This window comes from Megalobrama amblycephala, linkage group LG22 (assembly GCF_018812025.1).
Source record: "Megalobrama amblycephala isolate DHTTF-2021 linkage group LG22, ASM1881202v1, whole genome shotgun sequence".
Lineage (NCBI taxonomy): Eukaryota > Metazoa > Chordata > Actinopteri > Cypriniformes > Xenocyprididae > Megalobrama > Megalobrama amblycephala.
The window spans coordinates 19,917,569-19,942,054 of NC_063065.1; the positions used below are offsets into that span (position 1 = coordinate 19,917,569).

Consider the following 24,486-nt stretch of genomic DNA (forward strand, 5'->3'; position numbering starts at 1 on the left):
TCAAGTATATACACTTTATGAATTAATATCATACAGAATACGGCCGATTTGACCAGTCATACAAACATGTGCCATAAACCACCACACACAAACTCAAAAAGAAGATATCAAGCCGAAATCTCGCTCTTTGTTTGTTAAAGCAAAAAAAATAAAAAATAAATAAAGTTTGTTAACTGGTAGACTACAACTTACCTCCAAATAGCAGCACTTTTCTCCGGTTCTTTCAGGATCGCGTAGGCCAATAAATTCCTAGCCGGCTGTTGTCGCCATCAAGGTCAGTCTGCGATGTGATTGAACTGGTCAGAATTCCCAACATTGAGCGATGTATTGAGCTTTCAGTGTTTTATTAAATAAATTATACATTGCGACATTATACCTCACCTGAGTGACTGAGCGAGGGGGATTCATTTCAGACGAGGACCGTGACGTCAGCAGCTCTGATTGGCTGAAGGCAGTGAGCAACAAAATCTGATTGGTCACAGACCAAGTTGAAGAGACATTTGAATTTCAATAAGTCTCAAGTTTAACCACTCAACATATTTTTTTTCGCATGTAATGTTACTTGTGCTGCTGGTGTGTTGTTTAATATAGATTTGTGTGTACGATTGTAAAATGATTCTGCCAGTGTAAACTTATTAAACATATTTACTCATATTTGGAAATTGTAGGCTACGCTGCATATATATTAAAGCTGCAGTCCGTAACTTTTTTTGGTTAAAAATGATCCAAAATCAATTTTTTAGCAAGTACATAACCAGCCAGTGTTCAAAACTATCTAATTATCTTGTCTCGATTCACAATGGTAAGCTTGTAATAATGTTTCATTATAAGAGCGACATGATGGATTTCCGCAGGAAATTCGAGCATGCAGCAGTTCGTCTGTGCGTCATTACGTCACGTCCGTAAACAGAAAGGAAGGAGTCCAGGCTAGTCGGCTTTATCACGTGAGGATGCTGCTGGTAGCGGATCATTAATAGCCTGTTCTCACAGTAGCTGAAATAATTATACTTATCATTTTGATGGCGGATTGTAATCCAGAAAGGTCCAAATTACAGTCATCAGTGATAACTGGAGATTCACCCATAGTCAAAAAGCAAAAGACTTTGGACTGTGGAGTGGCTACAGAAATTGAAATATACAGGTAACGCTAATATACACTAAATACACATAGTCACGCAATGCTGATGTTGTTAACATTAACAATTTGAGAACAAAGTATAACAGTAATAATAATCTGCACGGTTTAGTGTGATTCGAGCTAAGAGATCATTAGATTTAATCATCATTGGCAGCGCAATTTATTGTAGGCCTAATGCCTTTTTCCTCAGTTGGTCAGAACAAAAGTGGCAGAAATGTTACTTACTTGTTCAGATTATATTTTCCAGTGAAAATTCTTATATTGGTCATACTTTCAAGACGTAGAATCTGTGATTCTGAAGTTCAGTATCCACACCGGTGCGGTGACTGACAGCAAACATTAGATTCATCCGCGCTGACAAGCTGTGCCGAGGCACAACGCATGTACAGATAACTGTTCTGCATAAGACTGCAATTGCAGGTTTCAAACAGAGATGGCGACAAAGAGGAAAAATCGCAGACTGCAGCTTTAAATGGGCTTTTAATGCATTAGTCATACTGAAATAAATAAGCACAAGTAATAAAATGAATTCCAAGGATGAATAAGTAAACTTAAAAAATATACTCAAATTTAACTTTAGATACAATACAACTTAAGGGTATTAAATAATGTATTTTTTAAAAATACTTTCAGTGCATTGTTACAAGGATCATTTTCAGCAAAATATACCTCAAATATATTTTTATAAAGTGCAAATAAATACACTTTTAAAAAATAAACTGAATTTGCACTTCAAGTATATTTTTCTAAAATATATTTTTTAGAAAATATACTAAAGTACAATTATTTTAAAGTGTGTTAAAAGTTGTATTGTGAAAATATGATGCTAATACACTTTTTATATATTTAAAGATAGTACATTTTTTGTTAGTATATTTGCAATGTACTATAGAAAAAGGGAATATATTTAAAGCTGCAATTGCAGTCATATGCGGAACAGTTATCTGTACGTGCGTTGTACCTCGGCACAGCTTGTCAGCGCGGATTAATCTAATGTTTCTATCAGTCACCGCACAGGTGGATACTGTACTTCAGTATCACAGATTCTACGTCTTGACAGTATGACCAATATAAGAATTTTCACTGGAAAATATCATCTGAACAAGCAAGTAACATTTCTGACACTTTTGTTCTGACCAACTGAGGAAAAAAGCATTAGGCCTACAATAAATCGCGCTGCCAATGATGATTAAATCTAACGATCGCTTAGCTCGGATCATGCCAAACCGTGCAAATGATTATTACTGTTATATTGTTCTCAAATTGTTAATGTTAACAACATCAGCATTGCGTGACTATGTGTATTTAGTGTATATTAGCCTTACCTGTATATTTCAATTTCTGTAGCCACTCAACAGTCCAAAGTCTTTTGCTTTTTGACTACAGGTGAATCTCCAGTTGTCACTGATGATTGTCATTTGGACCTTTCTGGATTACAATCCACCATCAAAATGGTAAGTTTAATTATTTCAGCTGCTGTGAGAAAAGGCTATAAATGTGCCACTACCAGCTGCATCCTCACGTGATAAAACCGACTAGCCTCTCAAAGGGACTCCTTCCTTTCTGTTTACGGACGTGACGTAATGACGCACAGACGAACAGCTGCATTCTCGAATTTCCCGCGGAAATCCACCATGTCACTCTTATTATAAAACATTATTACAAGCTTACCGTTGTGAATCGAGCTAAGATAATGAAATACTTTTGAACACTGGCTGGTTATGTACTTGCTCAAAAATTGATTTTGGATAATTTTTTACCAAAAAAAGTTGCGGACTGCAGCTTTAAAATAAAGTATACTTTTTTTTTCACTAGGGAGATCCTCTTCTTAATATCATTAATTCATCTTTGTCATTAGGATATGTACCGAAAACTTTTAAGCTGACTATTATTAAACCTCTTATTAAAAAAATGCAACTTGATCCTAGAGAATTAGTCAATTACAGGCCAATCTCGAATCTAATCTGTCAAAAATACTAGAAAAGGCTGTATCATCACGACTATGTTCCTTTTTAGAAAGAAATGGTATCTGTGAGGATTTCCAGTCAGGATTTAGACCGTACCATAGTACTGAGACGACTCTCATTAGAGTTACAAATGATTTGTGAATGGGGGGGGGGGTAATTTTGCCAGAAATGCAGAAATAAGCCATAATTTTTGTTTTATTTGTAACTCTTTATACACATACAGATTATACAGTTATAATTTTGTGATTACACACATCGTTTAATATTCTAGAAAAGGATCAAATGTCTAATGAATGTCCAACAGGAAACCGTTGGTTTATATTGCCATATGTTATGTTTAGATCATGAGAAAATCAAGTCAAAATCACAGGAAAACAAGAAATAAATAAAAAATGCATGCATGGTCTCTAAGGGCAGATCAAAATACAACAGCTTAAACAATTAATCAAATTAAAAGTACAAAAAATGTCAGAACATAATGTCTTTATTCAGATTCACTTTGATGTAAACTCGTTCTCATCCTTTGACTAGCAGCTCATATTTAATGTTTCTAAACATAAAGAACTGTTTTAAGTATTTGATATTAATGGTCAAGTCAAGTCAAATTTATTTATATAGCGCTTTTACAATTGGTAATTGTTTCAAAGCAGCTTTACATATTAGAAGCACAGAAAAAAGGGAAGTGGTTAAAAATAAGCTGTACAAACAAGCGTGGTAATATGTAACATATACAAAATGGTGCTACATTAAGCCAATGTCGGCTGACACCCAGGGGTGGAAAAAACCCCCTAGGAGAAAAACCCAGCGTGCTAACACTGGGAAAAAAGTCCTAGGAGGGAAAAAAACCCCTTGGAAGATATATATAATATATGTAAATGGATATGGAGATCAAAATCTGAATTATACATATTTATTATAGAGATTAAAAATAGATTATATATAAATATATGTAAGCGGATACGGGGATTAAAAAAAAAAAAAAAAAAAAAAAGGTGTAAATTCATTTATTGTAATTGACAGGTGTGATGATCAGTGGACTTGAGTTTTTACCTCCATTGTTTTGATGTGGGCTAAAATACGGATAGAGTTTGTCAATGAAAGACTGAGCAGTGAAAGAGTAGATAGGAGAGTTGGACTCCACATCATTAAAGGAGACCAGACCCTTCTTATAATCCACAAACACCCCGACCCGCTGCGGCTTCACTCTCAGACGCAGACAGACAGGAGGATCAGCACTGGCAATATATTCATTCCCATTCCTCAGAATCACAGTCCAGAATCCATTACTGACACACAGTGGGATCACTGACTTCCTGTTAATGGATTCTCTGGCTACTCCTAATTCCCAGGATCTCTTTCCCTTCACCTGCACCTCAAAATAAAATCTCCCTGAGGAGAATGCCTCCTTTCCCAGGACATTTACATATGGATCAAATCTCTTTGGGTTGTCTGGGAGTTTCTGTCTAATGTCTCCATGTCTCACTTGTTTTCCATCATCAGACAGGATGAGGTTTGGATTAGCTGTATCAGGATCCAGAGTCACATCCACTGAGAAAACAGAGAATATGAAACACAAATTCACAATATAATCCAGTTTTTAATCAGATGCAGTGCAGTAATGAAGCCTATGTGAATGTAAACTAGTGTAGGTCAGACAGCACACTGTACCTGCATACTGTTGCATCCACTTCAACACCAAAGAGACACCTGACAATAAAACATCATCTGATCTTTGAGATATGTTTATATGTTAAATTATAGTCAAATTTTAAGGTAATATTTAAATAATTTAGTACAACAAGAAAGAAAAAGATCTTGAAGCTGAGCATTGCTACACTGTTTAAGCTACAGGCCTGAACTTTCACAAACACATCCATCTTCTCATGAACAATATATCTTCTCCTTAAACCAATGATGTCTCTCAGTTTGACTGTCTGCTTTTGTGGTTTTTCATAAAACATTTAAAATTTGTCTCTTGAGCTGCTACTGATTTGTACTGAACTGTTCACCCTTAGGAAATTATTCACAAAATACTGATGGAACAACTGAAAGGGCAAACAATCACAGAGTTATTAGATAAATGTTACTTCTTGCCATTTCTCTTCTATACATGTTTTACATGTTTTCTGAAATTTAAGATGGCAATGTGCTTTCTTCAAGAAGAACTGTGAGGTGATGATAAATATGTCTATTAGTAAAGCTGATGCTAGGGCTTGAAATCAATTAATCATTTGCTGATACTTCCTAGTCATCGTGGAGAGTGCAGTTCAGACGCCACAGGAGTGCAAGCGTTTGTGGAAAGGAGGAGAAAGCAGTGTGGCCGCGCTTTCCACGCGTTTTAGGCGCGATATGTGAACGCCCCATTCAGCAAGCAGTAGCGCTTCTTCCTCCTGCCAGTACGGTTACAGTACAGTAGTCTAGGCTATATAGGCTATAGGCAGGTCAGTTATCAGCCCGCTGGTTTAAAATTTGCAATTAAAACATGGTGGAAAACGTGTTTATCTTTCATTTCCAACGTGTATATCATAATGTATTCTCTTAAAAATTCTTTATTGTCAAATGTGTCTTGAATGTAAACTCCTCTTAGGAATTTCACCATTCAATGGCGTAATAATCAAGGAACTTTGCTGCTGTATCATGGGTGCAGCAGGTGCAATGATATACGCAGCGGCTGTGACCCCCTGTTTGCACAGGAAGCGTGCCTTGCAACCGTGGAGACATTTGTGAGAGACGCTGCGTAATATCATTGCGCCTGCTGCACCCATGATACGGCAGCAAAGTTCCTTGATAATTACGCTGGAATGAGAGTATAGTTCCTAGCCATATCGCAACTTTTTATTTTCCGTCGGTCTTAGTACACAATGTAACTAAGAGTCAAGTTTTAAATAGGAAAAAAAAATATCGAAACTCTGGTCATTTTTGAGCGCGATGCTATTGGTCTCATCAGATTCAATGAACTATGCTAAGCTATGCTAAAAGTGGTACCGCAGACCCAGAGATCGGCTGAATGGATTCGAAAACAGTAAAACTCAATTGTTTAACTCTAGGGGAGTTGGAAAATGATCCTATTTTCAAAAAAAGTGGAGTGTTCCTTTAAGACAATTCTTAGCAGTGTTCTTGTGAGTAATTCTCAGAGGCTTGATAAATTCGGGCCCTGATCACATCTCTAATTTCAGACTAATTCTACATTACTGAAATTAAAAGATGATAAATTTATGTATCTATATGGTGTATTTGATACTGACGTACCAGTTTGCATGAGCTTCTCTTTTAAAGTGTCCTTCAGTTTAATCAGAGTTCTCTGAATCTCTAGACTCTCATCATTCTTCATACTGATCTCAGGCCAGTTCCCGTTTTTTCTAGGGTTGCACTGGGATGAGTAAATCTACAGCAGGAGAGAGGAGAAATCCTTCAGCATGAGGAGTGTTCTGGTGTCATATACTGCATTATCATTGATCAGAGAGATGTTGACTGACCTGTAGGAGGTGGAGGTGATCTTCAGTGTGTGAGAGCTGCTCCAGCTCAGTGTTTCTCATCTTTAGCTCAGTGATCTCCTGCTCCAGCTCTTTAATCAGCTCTTCCTCCTGTTTCTTTACTACTTTCTGCTGTTCCTCCATCATCTCCAGCAGTTCAGTCTGAAATCTCTCAATGGAGCGCTTGAGATCAGTGAAGAGCTCAACACAGGCTGCTTTCTCCTTCTCTGTGTTTCTCTGGGGGCCAGAGTAATCAACAAATTATTAGTTATTAAATATAGATTATCTATGTCCAAGCACCAATGATTTATGTAGATGAAACGGTAATACACTTGTCATGTCTCTTTTCAAATATATATAATTTCTTTACAGAAGTTTTATTAATATTAAAGGAGAAGTGTGATATTGCCACTTAATTTTTAAACAAATACGTTTTCAAAATCATTAGAATATAAACATTAAACAACATTTATTGTTTGAACTCTATTGTCTAACTGATTCACTGATTAAACTCTATTTGGCTATAATAAACTGTAATGAATTAGTATGCATTTTTCAATATTTTGAACCATTTCAGATTTTATATGAGACCAAACAGGATTTTGTGGCTCTCTGGTGGACATGTCATCGAAGATGTTCATGTCTTTCTTTCTTCAGTCAAAAAGAAATGATACCAGACGAGGAATAAGGGTCTTATCTAGAAAAAAGATTGGCCATTTTCTAAAAATAATTTAAATGTATATGCTTTATATAAACAAATGATCGCCTTCAAGTGATTCCGCCAAAACCACACTTCTGTATTCTTCACAAAGCCTGCACCTACACCTTCCCTATTCAACTTACGGGATGAACGTGGCGCCAGTTCCATTTTTTTCTGTTTTTAATTTTTACCTTCAACCGTTTGGAGGCCATTGAAGTCCACTATATGGAGAAAAATCCTTGAATGTTTTCCTCAAAAATCTTAATTTCTTTTTCGACTGAAGAAAGAAGGACATGGACATCTTAGATGACATGGGGTGAGTAAATTATCAGGAATTTTTTATTTAAAAGTGGACTAATCCTTTAATTACCCAAATGATATTTAAAGCATATGTAAGCATTTGAACTTGATTGATGATAAAGCTGTGGAGTTACAAGCATTAACAGTTTTCAGTTGTATCAACCCTATAATTTGACACAATTTTTGTGTGTCCTCAAAACATGCTCTGGTATCATATCTCAAGTTTTGTTTAGTTTGGACATTGCATTCAGGTAAATTCGCAAAAATGGGTGACACCTGACCATTTTGTTTGCTTATATCTTCACAGTGCATTAATGTATCAATATTATTTTGATATGTTTTGTCATGGGGGTCTCCAGATGATATGTACCAAGTTTCATGCAAACTGGATCAAGGTCTAAGAGAAGTTTGGGTTTCGTTGTAAAAAAACCGTCTCAGGTTACAGATGTAACCCTGGTTCCCTTCTGCGTGATAACGTCATTGAAGCACTCATGTATCTAACCAATCGTGTAACGAGATGTCAGAGGCAGGTGACGTCACGGACCAGGAACTATAAAGCATACCCGGATGCAGAGATCGCTAGCTTCTGGGATAAGTCTGAAGCAAGCACTCACAAGTATGCAGGGGGTACGGCAGGAGACGCAGTGTCTCGTTCCCTACTCAGGGAACCAGGGTTACATCTGTAACCTGAGACGTTCCCTTTCGTGGAAACTGTCAACGCTGCATATAACGCATTGGGAACGCAATCCCAACTGTGCCGTAGCTTCAAGTACTTGCTAATGTTAGCTTGACAAGATAGAAGACCCCAGAGCGGAGCCAACGTCGAGGTTGTAAAACCTGATAAATGTGTGCTGGCATGACCATCCAGCTGCATCACATATATCCTAAATGGGAATTCCAGACATCAAAGCTTTTGATGCCGCCATACCCCTGGTAGAATGGGCACGGACAGCCAATGGAGAAGGCTGTTCGGCTGCTTCATATGCAAGTGAGATGGCCTCGACCACCCACTTGCTCATCCTCTGCTTAGATGCTGGGCCCCCTTTCTTAGGGGACCCATAACAGACAAATAATTGATCTGATTTTCGCCACAGGGCAGCTCTGTGGACATACGCATCCAAAGCCCTCACTGGGCAGAGCAGATTAAGTTTTTCCTGATCCGGAGATTCAAAAGGAGGAGGATAAAAGGCTTGGAGTACAATCGGACCCGGGACATTGGTGGGGACCTTTGGCACATAGCCAGGTCTAGCATGAAGGAATGCTTTCACCATTCCTGGGGCAAATTCGAGATACAATGGAGCAACTGAAAGTGCTTGTAGATCTCCTATTCTCTTCAAAGAAGTGATAGCGAGTAAGAAGACTGTCTTTAGAGTGAGGAACTTTTCTGGAACCTCCTCTAGTGGTTCGAAGGGAGCCTCGGCTAACCCTTGCAATACCACGGCCAAGTCCCAGGCCGGAGTTCTTGTACGCACCGGAGGCCTCAACCTCAGTGTGCCACGGAGGAAGCGTGTAATGAGGGGGTCTAGTCCTACCGAGGAATCTCCCTCAAGAGGAGCATGATAGGCTGAGATAGCCGCAACATAGACCTTCAAGGTTGAAGGAGATAAACCCTCCGAGAATTTCTCTTGGAGGAATTGTAGCACAAAGCTAACAGAAGAGTGGACAGGGTCCGTATTATTTTGTCTACACCAAGTAGCAAATATATTCCATTTATAGGAATACAGCTTCCTCATGGAGGGAGCTCTGGAGTTAAGGATGGTCTCCACAACCTCAATTGGGAGACCGGCATCTATGAACCTGGCCCCCTCAGAGGCCAGGCCCATAGCTTCCACAGTTCCGGGCGAAGATGTATTATCGTGCCCGCTTGCGACAGGAGGTCCTGTCTGAGAGGAAGCTCCATTGGGGAGCCATGTAAGAGGGACACTAGGTCCGAGAACCATATCCTGGTTGGCCAGTATGGAGCTACCAGTATTAGGCTGGCCCCTTCCTGGCGTACTTTCTCCAGAACTCCCGGGAGCAGAGTGAACAGGGGAAATGCGTACAGATGTAGCCTCGGCCACGTCTGCACCATGGCATCCAGACCCAGAGGTGCTGGATGTGTTAGGGAGTACCAGAGTGGACACTGGGTTGACTCTCCCGAAGCAAATAGGTCGACTTCCGCTCGACCGAAATTTTTCCATATGAGATCCACCACTTCTGGGTGGAGTCTCCATTCCCCGGGCCTCGGCCCCTGCCTCGACAGGGCGTCTGCTCCCACATTTTGATACCCTGGGATGTAAACTGCCTTCAGTGAGAACAACTTCCCCTGGGACCATAGGAGGATCCGACGGGATCTGATGGTTTATGTATGAGACCACCGACATGTTGTCCGTGTGGACCAACACATGGTGGTCTCTCAGGTCTGGGAGGAAGTGTTTCAAAGCTATAAACTCCACCATCATCTCCAGCCGATTTATGTGCCAGGAAAGCTGATGGTCCTCCCATAAACCCTGCGCTGAGCGACCACTCATGATCGCCCCCCAGCCCGTGAGGGAAGCATCTGTCGTAAGCATTACACGATGACCAGAAGCCCCCAACATGGGTCCCTGGGACAGGAACCAGGGATTTTTCCACATGACCAGAGCACGAAGGCATCGCTACGTGACTTTGATCATGCGAAAAGGATTTCCCCTCAGAGAAAACTCCCTGGTCCTGAGCCACTACTGTAAGGGTCTCATGTGCAGAAGGCCAAAAGGTATGACGTTGGACGCAGCTGCCATCAGACCCAACAGTTTCTGGAACTGTATTACAGTGAGTGACCAGCCTAATTTCACCCCTTTCATGGCTACGAGAATGGAACTCACACGAGCGAGGGAGAGATGTGCCTGCATCGTGGTGGAGTCCCAGACTACACCTAGATAAGTGGTAGTCTGAGCTGGAACTAGCACACTCTTTTTGGCATTGAGCCTCAGCCCAAGCCTTTTCATGTGGGACAGAACAGCATCTCGATGCTGAACTGCCAGTTGCTCTGATTGAGCTAGAATCAACCAATCGTCGATATAATTCAGTACGCGGATGCCCTGGGGTCTCAATGGAGCCAGAGCTGCATCCACACACTTCTTGAATGTGCGGGGTGATAATGACAGGCCAAATGGAAAAACTCTGTATTGGTAAGCTTCGCCCCCGAAAGCAAACCTGAGGAACTTCCTGTGAGAAGCATGGATGGACACATGAAAGTACGCATCTTTCAGGTCTATCGCCACAAACCAGTCCTCGGACCTGATCTGTGGGATAATCTGTTTGAGTGTAAGTATCTTGAATTTGAGCTTTTGTATTGAGCGATTTAGCACACGTAAATCTATGATAGGACGTAGTCCCCCATCCTTCTTTGGAACAATGAAGTAGCGGTTGTAGAAGCCTGACAGCTTGCTGGGAGGAGGAACCCTTTCTATAGCTCCTTTTCGCAAGAGTGTCATAACCTCTTGTTCCATAACCAGAGACTGCTCGGGGGTCACCACCGTGGAAAGGACCCCATTGAATCTGTGCGGGCGAGACCCGAACTGAATTCTGTAACCCTTTTCTATGATGTGCAGCAACCATTTCGATATATTCGGTAGAAGTTTCCATTCTGCCATAAAATCTACTAAGGGAACCAGTCTCTCGCCCCGATCCCCAGGCTTTCTGCGGGGGAGTACGGGTGGCCACACTAGCTTTTTGTTGCACTCTGTGGTGCACTGAGGAGCTCGTGGACGGCCTAGGCTGCTCCCACTCAACAACCTCGGGGGGAATTTTTGATCGGCGGAGGAGGAACCTCTGGAACACCGCTGAAGTTGTCTGGAACGACAACTGATGTAACAGCGTCGCCGAAGAGGCTCGCAGGAGACAGCGGCGCGTCCATAAGGGCAGCTTTATCTCTCTCCCTTATGTCCGAGAGGTTCAGCCACAAGTGCCTCTCCGTAGCCACCAAGGCTGCCATAGAATGGCCTACTTCTTTAGCCGTCTCTTTGGTGGCACGGAGAGCCAGGTCTGTTGCCATTCTAAGTTCCTGGATGCACTCAAATGTGGCTTCCCCGCTCCCATCAATTTCCCCCAGCAGGTCAGCTTGATATGCCTGAAGCAGCAACATGGTGTGTAAGCATGCCGCTGCCTGACCTGCTGCCGCATAAGCTTTGCCCCCGACATTGCCCACCAAGCCTCTCAAAACAACATTGAGCTTGGTGGCAACGTTGGGGTTTTGAGGGACGATGCTGACTCGGGTGAGAGATAGCTCGCGAGCGTCTCTTCTACCAGGGGCATCGCCCCATATCCATGTTGTTTCAGCCCCACGATGTTACTATAGACAGAAGTCTGGGGGCTGAACACACGGTGCTGGACAGGCCTTCTCCACAATCTCGACACCTCGGTGTGGAGATCGGGGAAGAAAGGCATACCCCGACGCTGGGGTAGTGACCGCGTTGGGAGAAAGCGCTCATCAAGCTTGCTTTTCGGTCTCGCTTCTGCCCGCTCTGTGGGCCAATCTATCTTTAATTTGGCCACAGCCCTGGTCACTACCTCCAAGAGCTCCTCATATGCTGGGGAAGAGGATGGCGGGTCCTCTTCCCCAGTCTCGACGCTCACCACATCAACCTCCTCGGAGGAAGAGAGGTGAAGCGCCGGTGTCTCTCTCCGGGGGGAAGAAACCGCAGAGCATGCTTCCACCGCCATAGGAGAGACACTGGAACTGGCAGGTAAGGGCTGAGATAAGGCTGGGCCCGTCTCAAACCCCTCTGCCAGCTCCATTTGTAAACCCCACGAATGAAGTCTACACTGTGCCTCAGCAACAACGGGACGCGATCCGCGGGGAACACCAACCGAGGCACCCTCTTTATTTTCAAAGAGTGCCCGGCATGATCGCAATACTCTGAGGGTGAGCTTTTCACAATGTACACAGACAGCCCCCTCGAGAGCTGCCTGTGCATGCTCAACCTCCAGGCAAACAACACACATCTCATATGTATCCCCGTCTGGGATGCATCTTGTACAGGGATGAACACATCTCGTGAATTGCTTGCCTTCCACCATTTTGTGTCTTATATATATATATATATATATATATATATATATATATATATATATATATGTGTGTGTGTGTGTGTGGTGCAAACTGATGCTCTTGCCCTCAGATGAAGAGATCTTGTCTTTCTAATAATATAGATAATAGACAAACAACACCAAATAAGACACACAAGATAACATGGAGCGCTTGCTGAAGACAACAGAAGCTAGCGATCTCTGCATCCGGGTATGCTTTATAGTTCCTGGTCTGTGACGTCACCTGCCTCTGACGTCTCGTTACACGATTGGTTAGATACATGAGTGCTTCAATGACGTTATCACGCAGAAGGTTCCCAATGCGTTATACGCAGCGTCGACAGTTCCCACGAAAGGAAACTTGTGATTTTCAGAAAATTCGAAAAGGAGGAAGAATTTTTCAATAAAACATTGCATGTAAATTTTGTAGCGCTTGACTCAAGGATTTAGAGGGGGAAAAAAGAGTTTTGACTGTAGTCTAGCCCTTATGTCATTATCACCAGTTTGGAGTGCCCTGGTTAGCCACTTGAGGGCACTCCACCCCGAACTATTGTATTACACTTAGGACTCCATCTCCCATAACCCTTTGTTCCAGACTCATCACTGATCATTGCACACAGCTGTCTTCACTTATGTCATTAGTTTCTGACTATTTATACCTGGTTTGTTTCTGTCAGTTTCAGAAACAGGTTTTGGTATTGTTACATTGCATGTCTGAGCACTTTGTCTGGTTTTTTGTTTTTATGTTTTATGGACTGGTTACTTGTGGTTTTGACCCTTTGCCTGGCTGTGACAACAATTCTGGATTTTCCTATTAAACTGCACTTGGATCTTACCTGCAAGTCTCAGAGCAGTTTGTGACACCTTATGGTTATAGAGTTCTGAACTAAAATGCATAAGTACTAATTATAATGACAATTAGTGTCCACTGAATGTGTGTGGACGTCCCTGACCCCTGGATCATCTGCTGCATGTTATACGTGTCCACTAAGAAACCATCTAACAATAACCCAGAACACTCTGGAAACCTCCCATAACCACTTACTTTTCTGACTTCTGCTGAGTGTTTGATCTCTTCAATTTTCTTGACTCTGTCCTGGATCATCTGCTGCGTGTCTTGAACCATCAACTGAGTCTATAAACAGAGAACAGCACTGACATATTTATCATAACAGAGATTTCTGTTTTATATTCTTCAATGTAAATGGCCAATCACATTTGAAACAAGTAACAGCTCTTTGTTGCACTGACACACATGCTGCAGTTTTGTGGCCTGGTCTAGAAATAGCAGCCTCAAACCTTCAACCTCTTTTTAAAGAATTATCACTGAATGTACAGAAGTTTTAGTATTGTTAGTACGTATAGTACTCACTTCTTCTAAAGAAACAGTGTTGTGGTTTATGTGGTCTCCGTCAGTACAGAACAGACACACGATTCTCTGATCATCTCTACAGAACAGCTCCAGAGGTCTCTCATGTTTCTGACATATATAGTCCTCCAGATTACTCACGGGATCCATCACTTTGTGTTTCTTTAAACCTGCCACTCTCAAATGAGGGTCCAAGTGAGTTGCACAGTAAGAGCTCTGACAAACCAGACACGACTTCAGGGCTTTCAGCTTTCTTTCATCACAAACGTCACACAAAACTTCAGGTTTTTCCTCACACCTTTTCTTTTTATAGTGATCTACAAGCTCTCTGAGTGTGGTATTTATCTTGAGATCAGGTCTGTGCTTAAATGTTTCTTTACAATATGGACAGGTGCAGGTCTGGCTGTTGTCCCAGCACTTATTCAGACAGGTCTTGCAGAAGTTGTGTCCACATGGAGTGCTGACTGGATCAGTGAATACGTCCAGACATATAGAGCACCGAAACTCCTTAGTAAGTGGAGCACTGGATGATGTTTTCGCTGGAAAGAGAAATGATGAATATAAATCTCTTGCACTATAAGTGAAAAGTCAAAATGTTGTTGAGACAATTTCCAGAATTTAATCTAGACAAGGTTACTTTCAAGTTAAAATTTCTTATAGATATGATTGGTTATTGACTCACATGGAGAAACATCTTTACTCCCACTCCTGGATTTTTGTTTTTTTCCTGGAGCTGAGGATGATTCTGCCTTTGTTCTTCTTCTCTTCATGATTTTATTTATTTATTTGTTTTTAGAAACTGCAGTCTAACAAAGGAAAGGTACAGATAATAATTTCCATTAAAATCAACAGATATTTTGTATGACCAAGTGTTTTAGTTACAATAAATTTTCAGATGGAGCATAGCAGGTTTGTATTCAGTCTGCTTGTCATTTACATCCTCTTTATTTAGCCTTTCTGTCATGTGACAAAATGACAGAAATGCCATTGCTTTACAAAACATGTTTAGAAACCTGTTCAGCACAATCTCTCTTATATTTCTATTTCTTACCTGTCAGTATCAGATGTTTTCTCAAAGCTCTTTGAACGGCTCAATAAATATACTGTTGTTTAAATATACCGAGGTTGATCGTTTCAGGCGTCCATGCTGTGGTTGTTGAAGTTAGTTTCACTTTCTCTGAATCTGTTACTGAACTGCAGTGATGTCAGAGCTCCTCCTGTATTTACACATTTATATTTGTCCCTCTGTTCAGTGTTTTGGGTTCATGTGTGTCTGTATTTGGGCCTGATACAAGTAGACCTACTTTTGGTGCTTTCAAGATGACTATAAGTTGAAATAAAAATTAAAAACAAATATATAAAGATGAAAAAAGTTGGAAATGGTAAAAAAAAGATAATAAAGAAAGATAAGAGAATATAACTCTTAAAAATCTTGTCAAACAATAAAGCTTCTGTAAGTCTGCTGATGTCTCTTCATGACCTGATTGAAACATCAGGCCCAAATACAGACACACATAAACCCAAAACACTGAACAGAGGGACAAATGTAAATGTGTAAATACAGGAGGAGCTCTGACATCACTGCAGGTCAGTAACAGAGAAAGTGAAACTAACTTCAACAACAACCATATGGATGCCTGAAACGATCAACCTCTTTAAACAACAGTATTTATTGAGCCGTTAATAGTTTTGTGAACACATCTGATACTCACAGGTAAGAGATAGAATATAAGAGAGATTGTGCTGAACAGGTTTCTAAACATGTTGTAAAGCAAAGTATGGCATTTCTATCATTTTGTCACATGAGACTAAAGGGCCGTTTACACGTCACCGTTTTCAAGTAGGTCTAGTTATGACAAAAAATGACAGAGTATTTTATGTTTCCGCTGTTTGATCGCGCCGGTGTCACTGTGATTTTGCCAAGTAAGACATGTTCCTGGATCAACATATTTTGTTGATCCTGGAACAACATTCCTGTCTGAAAATATTCTTAACCCTATTCCTACCCCTAAACCTAATCCTACCCGTAACTTATCTCTAAAATCAGATGGGAAAGATGAAATCACATTCACCGTCACAGCATATTCAACCACTGCAAACGTGACATCGCAGCCTGTTTATTATCAAAACAAACATATAAAAATGTACACTGCTCTATTTAAAATGTCCGTAGTACAGTCCGTGCTGTTCTGCGTGAGCCGTTTCAATTTGGTGTTGACAATGGGGAGGATGATTTGAACGGCGTTTCTGACACAATGACAGGAAGACTAAATAAAGACGAAGTAAATGACAAGCAGACAGACTGAACACAAACCTGCTATGCTCCATTTGAAAATTTATTGTAACTAAAACCAAATTCACCAAGATCACACTTTGTCATACAAAATATCTGTTGATTTTTAATGGAAATTGTTATCTGTACCTTTCCTTTGTTAGACTGCAGTTTCAAAAAAAAAAAAAAAAAAAAAAAAAAAACATGAAGAGAAGAAGAACAAAGGCAGAATCTTCCTCAGCTCCAGGAAAAAAACAAAAATCCAGGAGTGGAAGTACAGATGTTTCTCCATGTGAGTCAATAACCAATCATATCTATATGAAATTTTAACTTGAAAGTAACCTGTTGTCTGGATTCAAGCTCTGTCAGTTCAGGAAATTGTCTCAACAACATTTTGACTTTTCACTTATAGTGCATGAGATTTATCTTCATCATTTCTCTTTCCAGCGATATCATCCTCCAGTGCTCCACTTTCTAAGGAGTTTCGGTGCTCTATATGTCTGGACATATTCACTGATCCAGTCAGCACTCCATGTGGACACAACTTCTGCAAGACCTGTCTGAATAAGTGCTGGGACAACAGCCAGACCTGCACCTGTCCATATTGTAAAGAAACATTCATGCACAGACCTGATCTCAAGATAAATACCACACTCAGAGAGCTTGTAGATCACTATAAAAAGAAAAGGCGTGAGGAAAAACCTGAAGTTTTGTGTGACGTTTGTGACGAAAGAAAGCTGAAAGCCCTGAAGTCGTGTCTGGTTTGTCAGAGCTCTTACTGTGCAACTCACCTGGACCCTCATTTGAGAGTGGCAGGTTTAAAGAAACACAAAGTGATGGATCCCGTGAGTAATCTGGAGGACTATATATGTCAGAAACACGAGAGACCTCTGGAGCTGTTTTGTAGAGATGATCAGAGAATCGTGTGTCTGTTCTGTACTGACGGAGACCACAGGGACCACAACACTGTTTCTTTAGAAGAAGTGAGTACTATACGTACTAACAATACTAAAACTTCTATACATTTAGTGATAAATCATTGAAGGTTGAAGGTTTGAAGATTTGGGGCTGCTATTTCTAGACCAGGCCACAAAACTGCAGCACGTGTGTCAGTGCAACAAAGTGCTGTTACTTGTTTCAAATGTGATTGGCCATTTACATTGAAGAATAGAAAATAGAAATCTCTGTTATGATAAATGTGTCAGTGCTGTTCTCTGTTTATAGACTCAGTTGATGGTTCAAGACACGCAGCAGATGATCCAGGACAGAGTCAAGAAAATTGAAGAGATCAAACACTCAGCAGAAGTCAGAAAAGTAAGTGGTTATGTGAGGTTTCCAGTGTGTTCTGGGTTATTGTTAGATGGTTTCTTACTGGACACTTAAAACATGCAGCAGATGATCCAGGGGTCAGGGACATCCACACACATTCAGTGGACGCTACAGGTGCTGGTCATATAATTAGAATTTAACGAGTTCGTTTGCCCATATAATCTTTAGGGTATTAGGTTAGCTAATTTGGCTTGCTGTCCACTGAGGAGGGGCTCGATGAAGCATCTTCAACTCGAGCTCTGATACACCCCCCCAGTGAATAAATATAGGATATGATTATATAGGGCAAGGTACCTGAAATGAAGGTGGAGTTTGGGGAGGTGGAGGGATGCTGAAACAGCTGAGACTGAAGAGAGGTAAGCAGCTGCTTATATACTCTGGCTGTTGATTGGAAGATTAGATGGGCTCGCTCCTCCCTAAATTACGTTTAGGAACTTCACATCATCAAAAAGTTGATTTATTTCACTAATTCCATTCAAAAAGTGAAACTTGTATTATATGCATCATTACACACAGACTGATATATTTCAAATGTTTATTTCTTTTAATTTTGACAACTAAGGAAAATCCCAAATTCAGTATCTCAGAAAATTAGAATATTGTGAAAAGGTTCAATATTGAAGACACCTGGTGCCACACTCTAATCAGTTAATTAACTCAAAACACCTGCAAAGGCCTTTAAATGGTCTCTCAGTCTAGTTCTGTAGGTTACACAATCATGGGGAAGACTGCTGACTTGACAGTTGTCCAAAAGACGATCATTGACACCTTGCACAAGGAAGCCAAGACACAAAAGGTCATTGCAAAAGAGGCTGGCTGTTAACAGAGCTCTATGTCCAAGCACAATAATAGAGAGGCGAAGGGAAGGAAAAGATGTAGTAGAAAAAAGTGTACAAGCAATAGGGATAACCGCACCCTGGAGAGGATTGTGAAACCAAACCCATTCAAAAATGTGGGGGAGATTCACAAAGAGTGGACTGCAGCTGGAGTCAGTGCTTCAAGAACCACTACGCACAGATGTATGCAAGACATGGGTTTCAGCTGTCACATTCCTTGTGTCAAGCCACTCTTGAACAACAGACAGCGTCAGAAGCGTCTCGCCTGGGCTAAAGACAAAAAGGACTGGACTGCTGCTGAGTGGTCCAAAGTTATGTTCTCTGATGAAAGTAAATTTTGCATTTCCTTTGGAAATCAGGGTCCCAGAGTCTGGAGGAAGAGAGGAGAGGCACACAATCCACGTTGCTTGAGGTCCAGTGTAAAGTTTCCACAGTCAGTGATGGTTTGGGGTGCCATGTCATCTGCTGGTGTTGGTCCACTGTGTTTTCTGAGGTCCAAGGTCAACGCAGTCGCATACCAGGAAGTTTTAGAGCACTTCACGCTTCCTGCTGCTGACCAACTTTATGGAGATCCAGATTTCATTTTCCAACAGCACTTGGCACCTGCACACAGTGCCAAAGCTACCAGTACCTGGTTTAAGGACCATGGTATCCCTGTTCTTAATTGGCCAGCAAACTTGCCTGACCTTAACCCATAGATTTTCTATGGGGTATTGTGAAGAGGAAGATGTGATATGCCAGACCCAACAATGCAGAAGAGCTGAAGGCCACTATCAGAGCAACCTGGGCTCTCATAACACCTGAGCAGTACCACAGACTGATCGACTCCATGCCACGCCACATTGCTGCAGTAATTCAGGCAAAAGGAGCCCCAACTAAGTATTGAGTGCTGTACATGCTCATACTTTTCATGTTCATACTTTTCAGTTGGCCAAGATTTCTAAAAATCCTTTCTTTGTATTGGTCTTAAGTAATATTCTAATTTTCTGAGATACTGAATTTGGGATTTTCCTTAGTTGTCAGTTATAATCATCAAAATTAAAAGAAATAAACATTTGAAATATATCGGTCTGTGTGTAATGAATGAATATAATATACAAGTTTCACTTTTTGAATGGAATTAGTGAAATCAACTTTTTGATGATATTCTAATTATATGACCAGCACCTGTAATTGTCACTATAATTAGTACTTATGCATTTTAGTTCAGAACTCTACAACCATAAGGGCTAGACCAGTGGTTCTCAACTCCAGTCCTCGGGACCCACTGCTCTGCACATTTTGTATGTCTCTCTTATCTGACACACTCAATTCAGTTCATGCAGACTCTCCTAATGAGCTGATGATCTAAATCAGGTGTGTTAAATAAGGGATACATACAAAATGTGCAGAGCAGTGGGTCCCGAGGACTGGAGTTGAGAAACACTGGGCTAGACTACAGTCAAAAGTCTTTTCCCCCTCTAAATCCTTGAGGCAAGTGATACAAAATTTACATGCACTGTTTTATTGAAAAATTCTTCCTCCTTTTTGAATTTTCTGAAAATCACAAGTTTTTTTCACATCAAAATCCCAACTTCTCTTAGACCTTGGTCCAATTTGCATGATACTTGGTCCATATCATCTGGAGACCCCCATGACAAAACTTATCAAAATAATGTTGATACATTAAAGCATTGTGAAAATATAAGCAAACGAAATGGTCAGGTGAAACCCATTTTTGCGAATTTACTTGAATGCAATGTCCAAACTTAAATGACACAACAGCACGTTTTGAGGACACACAAAAATTGTGTCAAATTATAGCTATAGGGTTGGTACAACTGAAAACTGTTAATGCTTGTAACTCCATAGCTTTATCATCAATCAAGTTCAAATGCTTACATATGCTTTAAATATCATTTGGATCATTTAAAAAAAAAAAAAAAACATGTTTGTTTATAGTTTAAAAATGAGACTGTGTACCAGATAGTCCACAGGGTGATCCTATAATAAGCAACTTTATATTTTACTAGTTTTGACACAAATAAATTTAAGTTTATCTGCCATTGTAAATTTTCCCTAAAGTTGTTAAAGGAATTTTAATGCAGTCTAACAGCAATTCCTAAAAGCCAGCTATTTAAATCAATAGGAATGAAAGCTGAAGGAAACTTCCATAAAGAAATGGGCTGTATTTGAAAAGAGACATGGCAATTGTATTACCATTTCATCTACAGAAGCCATTAGTGCTTGGACATAGACCATCTACATTTAATAACTAATAATTTGTTGATTACCCTGGCCCCCAGAGAAACACAGAGAAGGAGAAAGCAGCCCATGTTGAGCTCTTCACTGATCTCAAGCGCTCCATTGAGAGATTTCAGACCGAACTGCTGGAGATGATAGAGGAACAGCAGAAAGCAGCAAAGAAACAGGAGGAAGAGCTGATTAAAGAGCTGGAGCAAGAGATCACTGAGCTAAAGATGAGAAACACTGAGCTGGAGCAGCTCTCACACACTGAAGATCACCTCCACCTCCTACAGGTCAGTCAACATCTGATCACCCTTGTCAATGATAATGCAGTATATGACACCAGAACACTCCTCATGTTGAAGGATTTCTCCTCTCTCCTGCTGTAGATTTACTCATCTCAGTGCAACCCTAGAAAAAACAGGAACTGGCCTGAGATCAGTATGAAGACTTATGTGAGTCTGGAGACTCCGAGAGCTCTGACTCAACTGAAGAATTTTTTACAGAAGCTCATGCAAACTGGTATGTCAATATCAAATTCACCACACAGATAAATAAATTCATCATCTTTTAATTTCAATAATGTAGAATTAGTCTGAAATTAGAGATGTGATCAGGTCTTTGTGGCTCATTATCATCACCTCACAGTTCTTCTAGAAGAAAGCACATTTCCATCTCAAATTTCAGAAAACATGTAAAACATGTATAGAAGAGAAATGGCAAGAAGTAACATTTATCTAATAACTCTGTGATTGTTTGCCCTTTCAGTTGTTCCATCAGTATTTTGTGAATAATTTCCTAAGGGTGAACAGTTCAGTACAAATCAGTAGCAGCTCAAGAGACACATTTTAAATGTTTTATGAAAAACCACAAAAGCAGATAGTCAAACTGAGAGACATCATTGGTTTAAGGAGAAGAAATGTTGTTCATGAGAAGACTGATATGTTTGTGAAATTTCAGGCCTGTAGATCTTTTTCTTTCTCGTTGTACTAACTTATTAAACAATATTACCTTAAAATTTGACTATAATTTAACATAAACATATCTCAAAGATCAGATGATGTTTTATTGTCAGGTGTCTCTTTGGTGTTGAAGAGGATGCAGCAGTATGCAGGTACAGTGTGCTGTCTGACCTACACTACACTGCGTTCCAAATTATTATGCAAATGACATATAAGTAAGATTTCAGTAGAATAAACATTCAGATTTTAGTTTTTCTAAAGAACTGTTTGTTTGTTTGTTTATTTATCCATGTCTTTTTAGATAACTGGGATTAATCTCAGACAAAATAATTTGCCAGGTCTCTGGAAACCCTACTTAGAGGTTGTTCCACATTATTAAGCAAGTCACAGTTCTCATGCAATATGAGGAGGAAGAAAGATCTTTCTGAAGATGAAAAGCATGAAATGGTGCAATGTTGTGCAAAAGGCATGAAAACAATTAATATTGTGTGAAAACTGAATGAAGATTATCAAATTATCTTAAGATTTGTGAGTGATCCAGACCACAGCAGAACTCAGATAAAGGCTTATTAATGAAAGTTCGTCAAAAAAATTAATTGTATTAAAAGGGCAGCTATAAAAAAAGCCAGTGTTGAGCAGCAAACAGGTATTTGAAGCTGCTGGTGTCTCTGGAGTCTCAAGAAGCTCTCCATGCAGGCTGGCAGTTGTGCGTAAAGATGCATTTTAGCCACTCCAAACCAAAGCTCACAAAGAGAAACATTTACAGTGGGTGTAGAAATACATTTTTAAACAGTTTTATTGCTGTGGTGGTTTTTTTTTTTTTTTTGCAGCATGGAATAGTGCATATTGCATTGTATTTCAGAAGGCACTATCCTCCTTTTTATACCATAACAGAAAATGGCCAATTATGAACTCCACATATCTTGCAAAAGTCATTTTAATACCCTCAGAGACCCTAAAGGGACCTTCCATCTCACTTCCAAATATTCCAGCCCAAATCATCACCCGCCAGCTCCCTGCTGACATCTTGTTGGAACGTGGTGGCCATTCACCAATACAGAAATCCATCCGTTTAGACCATCCATTGTAGTACGCCATTCGTCAGTGAATAAAACTATTTAAAAATGAGTCTTCATGTATTTCTAAACCCACTGTAAATGTTTCTCTTTGTGAGCTTTGGTTTGGAGTGGCTGAAATGCATCTTTACGCACAACTGCCAGCCTGCATGGAGAGCTTCTTGAGACTCCAGAGACACCAGAAGCTTCAAATACCTGTTTGCTGCTCAACACTGGCTTTTTTTTTTTTATAGCTGCCCTTTTAATACAATTGATTTTTTTGACAGGAACTTTCATTAATAAGCCTTTATCTGACCGAGTTCTGCTGTTCTCTAAATCACTCACAAATCTTATGATAATTTGATAATCTCCATTCAGTTTTAACACAATATTAGTTGTTTTCATGCCTTTTGCACAACATTGCACCATTTCATGCTTTTCAGGTTTAGAAAGATCTTTCTTCCTCACCATATTTCTTGAGAACTGTGACTTGCTTAATAATGTGGAACAACCTCTAAGTAGGGTTTTCATAGACCTGGCGAATTATTTTGTCTGAGATTGATACCAGTTATCTAAAAAGACATGGATAAATAAACAAACAAACAAACAAACATTTTCTTAGAAAAACTAAAATCTGAATGTTTATTCTACTGAAATCTTACTGATATGTCACTTGCATAATAATTTGGAACGCTGTGTATTTTACATTCAATTAGGCTTCATTACTGCACTGCATCTGATTAAAAACTGGATTATATTGTGAATTTGTGTTTCACATTCTCTGTTTTCTCAGTGGATGTGACTCTGGATCCTGATACAGCTAATCCAAGCCTCATCCTGTCTGATGATGGAAAACAAGTGAGACATGGAGACATTAGACAGAAACTCCCAGACCACCCAAAGAGATTTGATCCATATGTAAATGTCCTGGGAAAGGAGGGATTCTCCTCAGGGAGATTTTATTTTGAGGTGCAGGTGAAGGGAAAGACAGACTGGGAATTAGGAGTGGCCAGAGAATCCATTAACAGGAAGGCAGCGATCCCAGTGTGTGTCAGTAATGGATTCTGGACTGTGATTCTGAGGAATGGGAATGAATATATTGCCAGTGCTGATCCTCCTGTCCGTCTGCGTCTGAGAGTGAAGCCGCAGCGGGTCGGGGTGTTTGTGGATTATAAGAATGGTTCGGTCTCCTTTAGTGATGTGGAGTCCAGCTCTCTTATCTACTCCTTCACTGCTCAGTCTTTCATTGACAAACTCTATCCGTATTTTAGCCCACATCAAAACAATGGAGGTAAAAACTCAAGTCCACTGATCATCACACCTGTCAATTACAATAAATGAATTTACACCATTAATATCAAATACTTAAAACAGTTCTTTATGTTTAGAAACATTAAATATGAGCTGCTAGTCAAAGGAAGAGAACGAGTTTACATCTAAGTGAATCTGAATAAACATTATTTTCTGACATTTCTTGTATTTTTAATTGATTCATTGTTTAAGCTGTTGTATTGTGCTCTACCCTTAGAAACCATGCATGCATTATTTCTTTCTTTCTTGTTTTCCTGTGATTTTGATTTTCTCACGATCTCAACATAACATACAACAATATAAACCAACGGTTTCCTATTGGACATTCATTAGACATTTGATCCTTTTCTAGAATATTAAATGATATATGTAATCACAAAATAGTGGCAGTTCATGCTGTATCTTGTTTAGATCATGCACATACAGTATATGTTCATATATTTGCCTACAGTATATGTGACCCTGGGCTACAAAACCAGTAATAAGGGTCAAATTTTTA

At 40.1% G+C, this 24,486-nt stretch overlaps 2 protein-coding genes and 1 long non-coding RNA gene across 3 annotated transcripts; 2 read left to right on the top strand and 1 right to left on the bottom strand.

The window, feature by feature from the left end:
• Window positions 1-3,620: 3,620 nt before the first annotated feature.
• On the top strand, window positions 3,621-4,174 carry LOC125258167. The gene is made up of 2 exons (XR_007182539.1): window positions 3,621-3,694; window positions 4,098-4,174. It is a non-coding gene; the product is annotated as an uncharacterized LOC125258167 (long non-coding RNA).
• LOC125258165 (E3 ubiquitin-protein ligase TRIM39-like) lies at window positions 3,990-15,206 on the bottom strand. Its single transcript, XM_048175044.1, has 8 exons — window positions 15,048-15,206; window positions 14,679-14,802; window positions 14,000-14,535; window positions 13,673-13,762; window positions 6,582-6,815; window positions 6,355-6,490; window positions 4,774-4,812; window positions 3,990-4,653 (listed from the first exon to the last, which is right to left on the bottom strand). The coding sequence occupies exons 2-8, from the start codon at window positions 14,764-14,766 to the stop codon at window positions 4,106-4,108; spliced, it is 1,671 nt and encodes a 556-aa protein (XP_048031001.1). The 5' UTR covers window positions 14,767-14,802; window positions 15,048-15,206; the 3' UTR covers window positions 3,990-4,105.
• A 370-nt stretch (window positions 15,207-15,576) lies between these two features.
• On the top strand, window positions 15,577-24,146 carry LOC125258166 (E3 ubiquitin-protein ligase TRIM39-like). Its single transcript, XM_048175045.1, has 8 exons — window positions 15,577-15,710; window positions 16,433-16,560; window positions 16,716-17,251; window positions 17,493-17,582; window positions 20,719-20,952; window positions 21,049-21,181; window positions 21,735-21,773; window positions 23,470-24,146. Exons 2-8 carry the CDS (start codon window positions 16,473-16,475, stop codon window positions 24,015-24,017), a joined length of 1,668 nt encoding a protein of 555 aa, XP_048031002.1. The 5' UTR covers window positions 15,577-15,710; window positions 16,433-16,472; the 3' UTR covers window positions 24,018-24,146.
• Window positions 24,147-24,486: the final 340 nt, after the last annotated feature.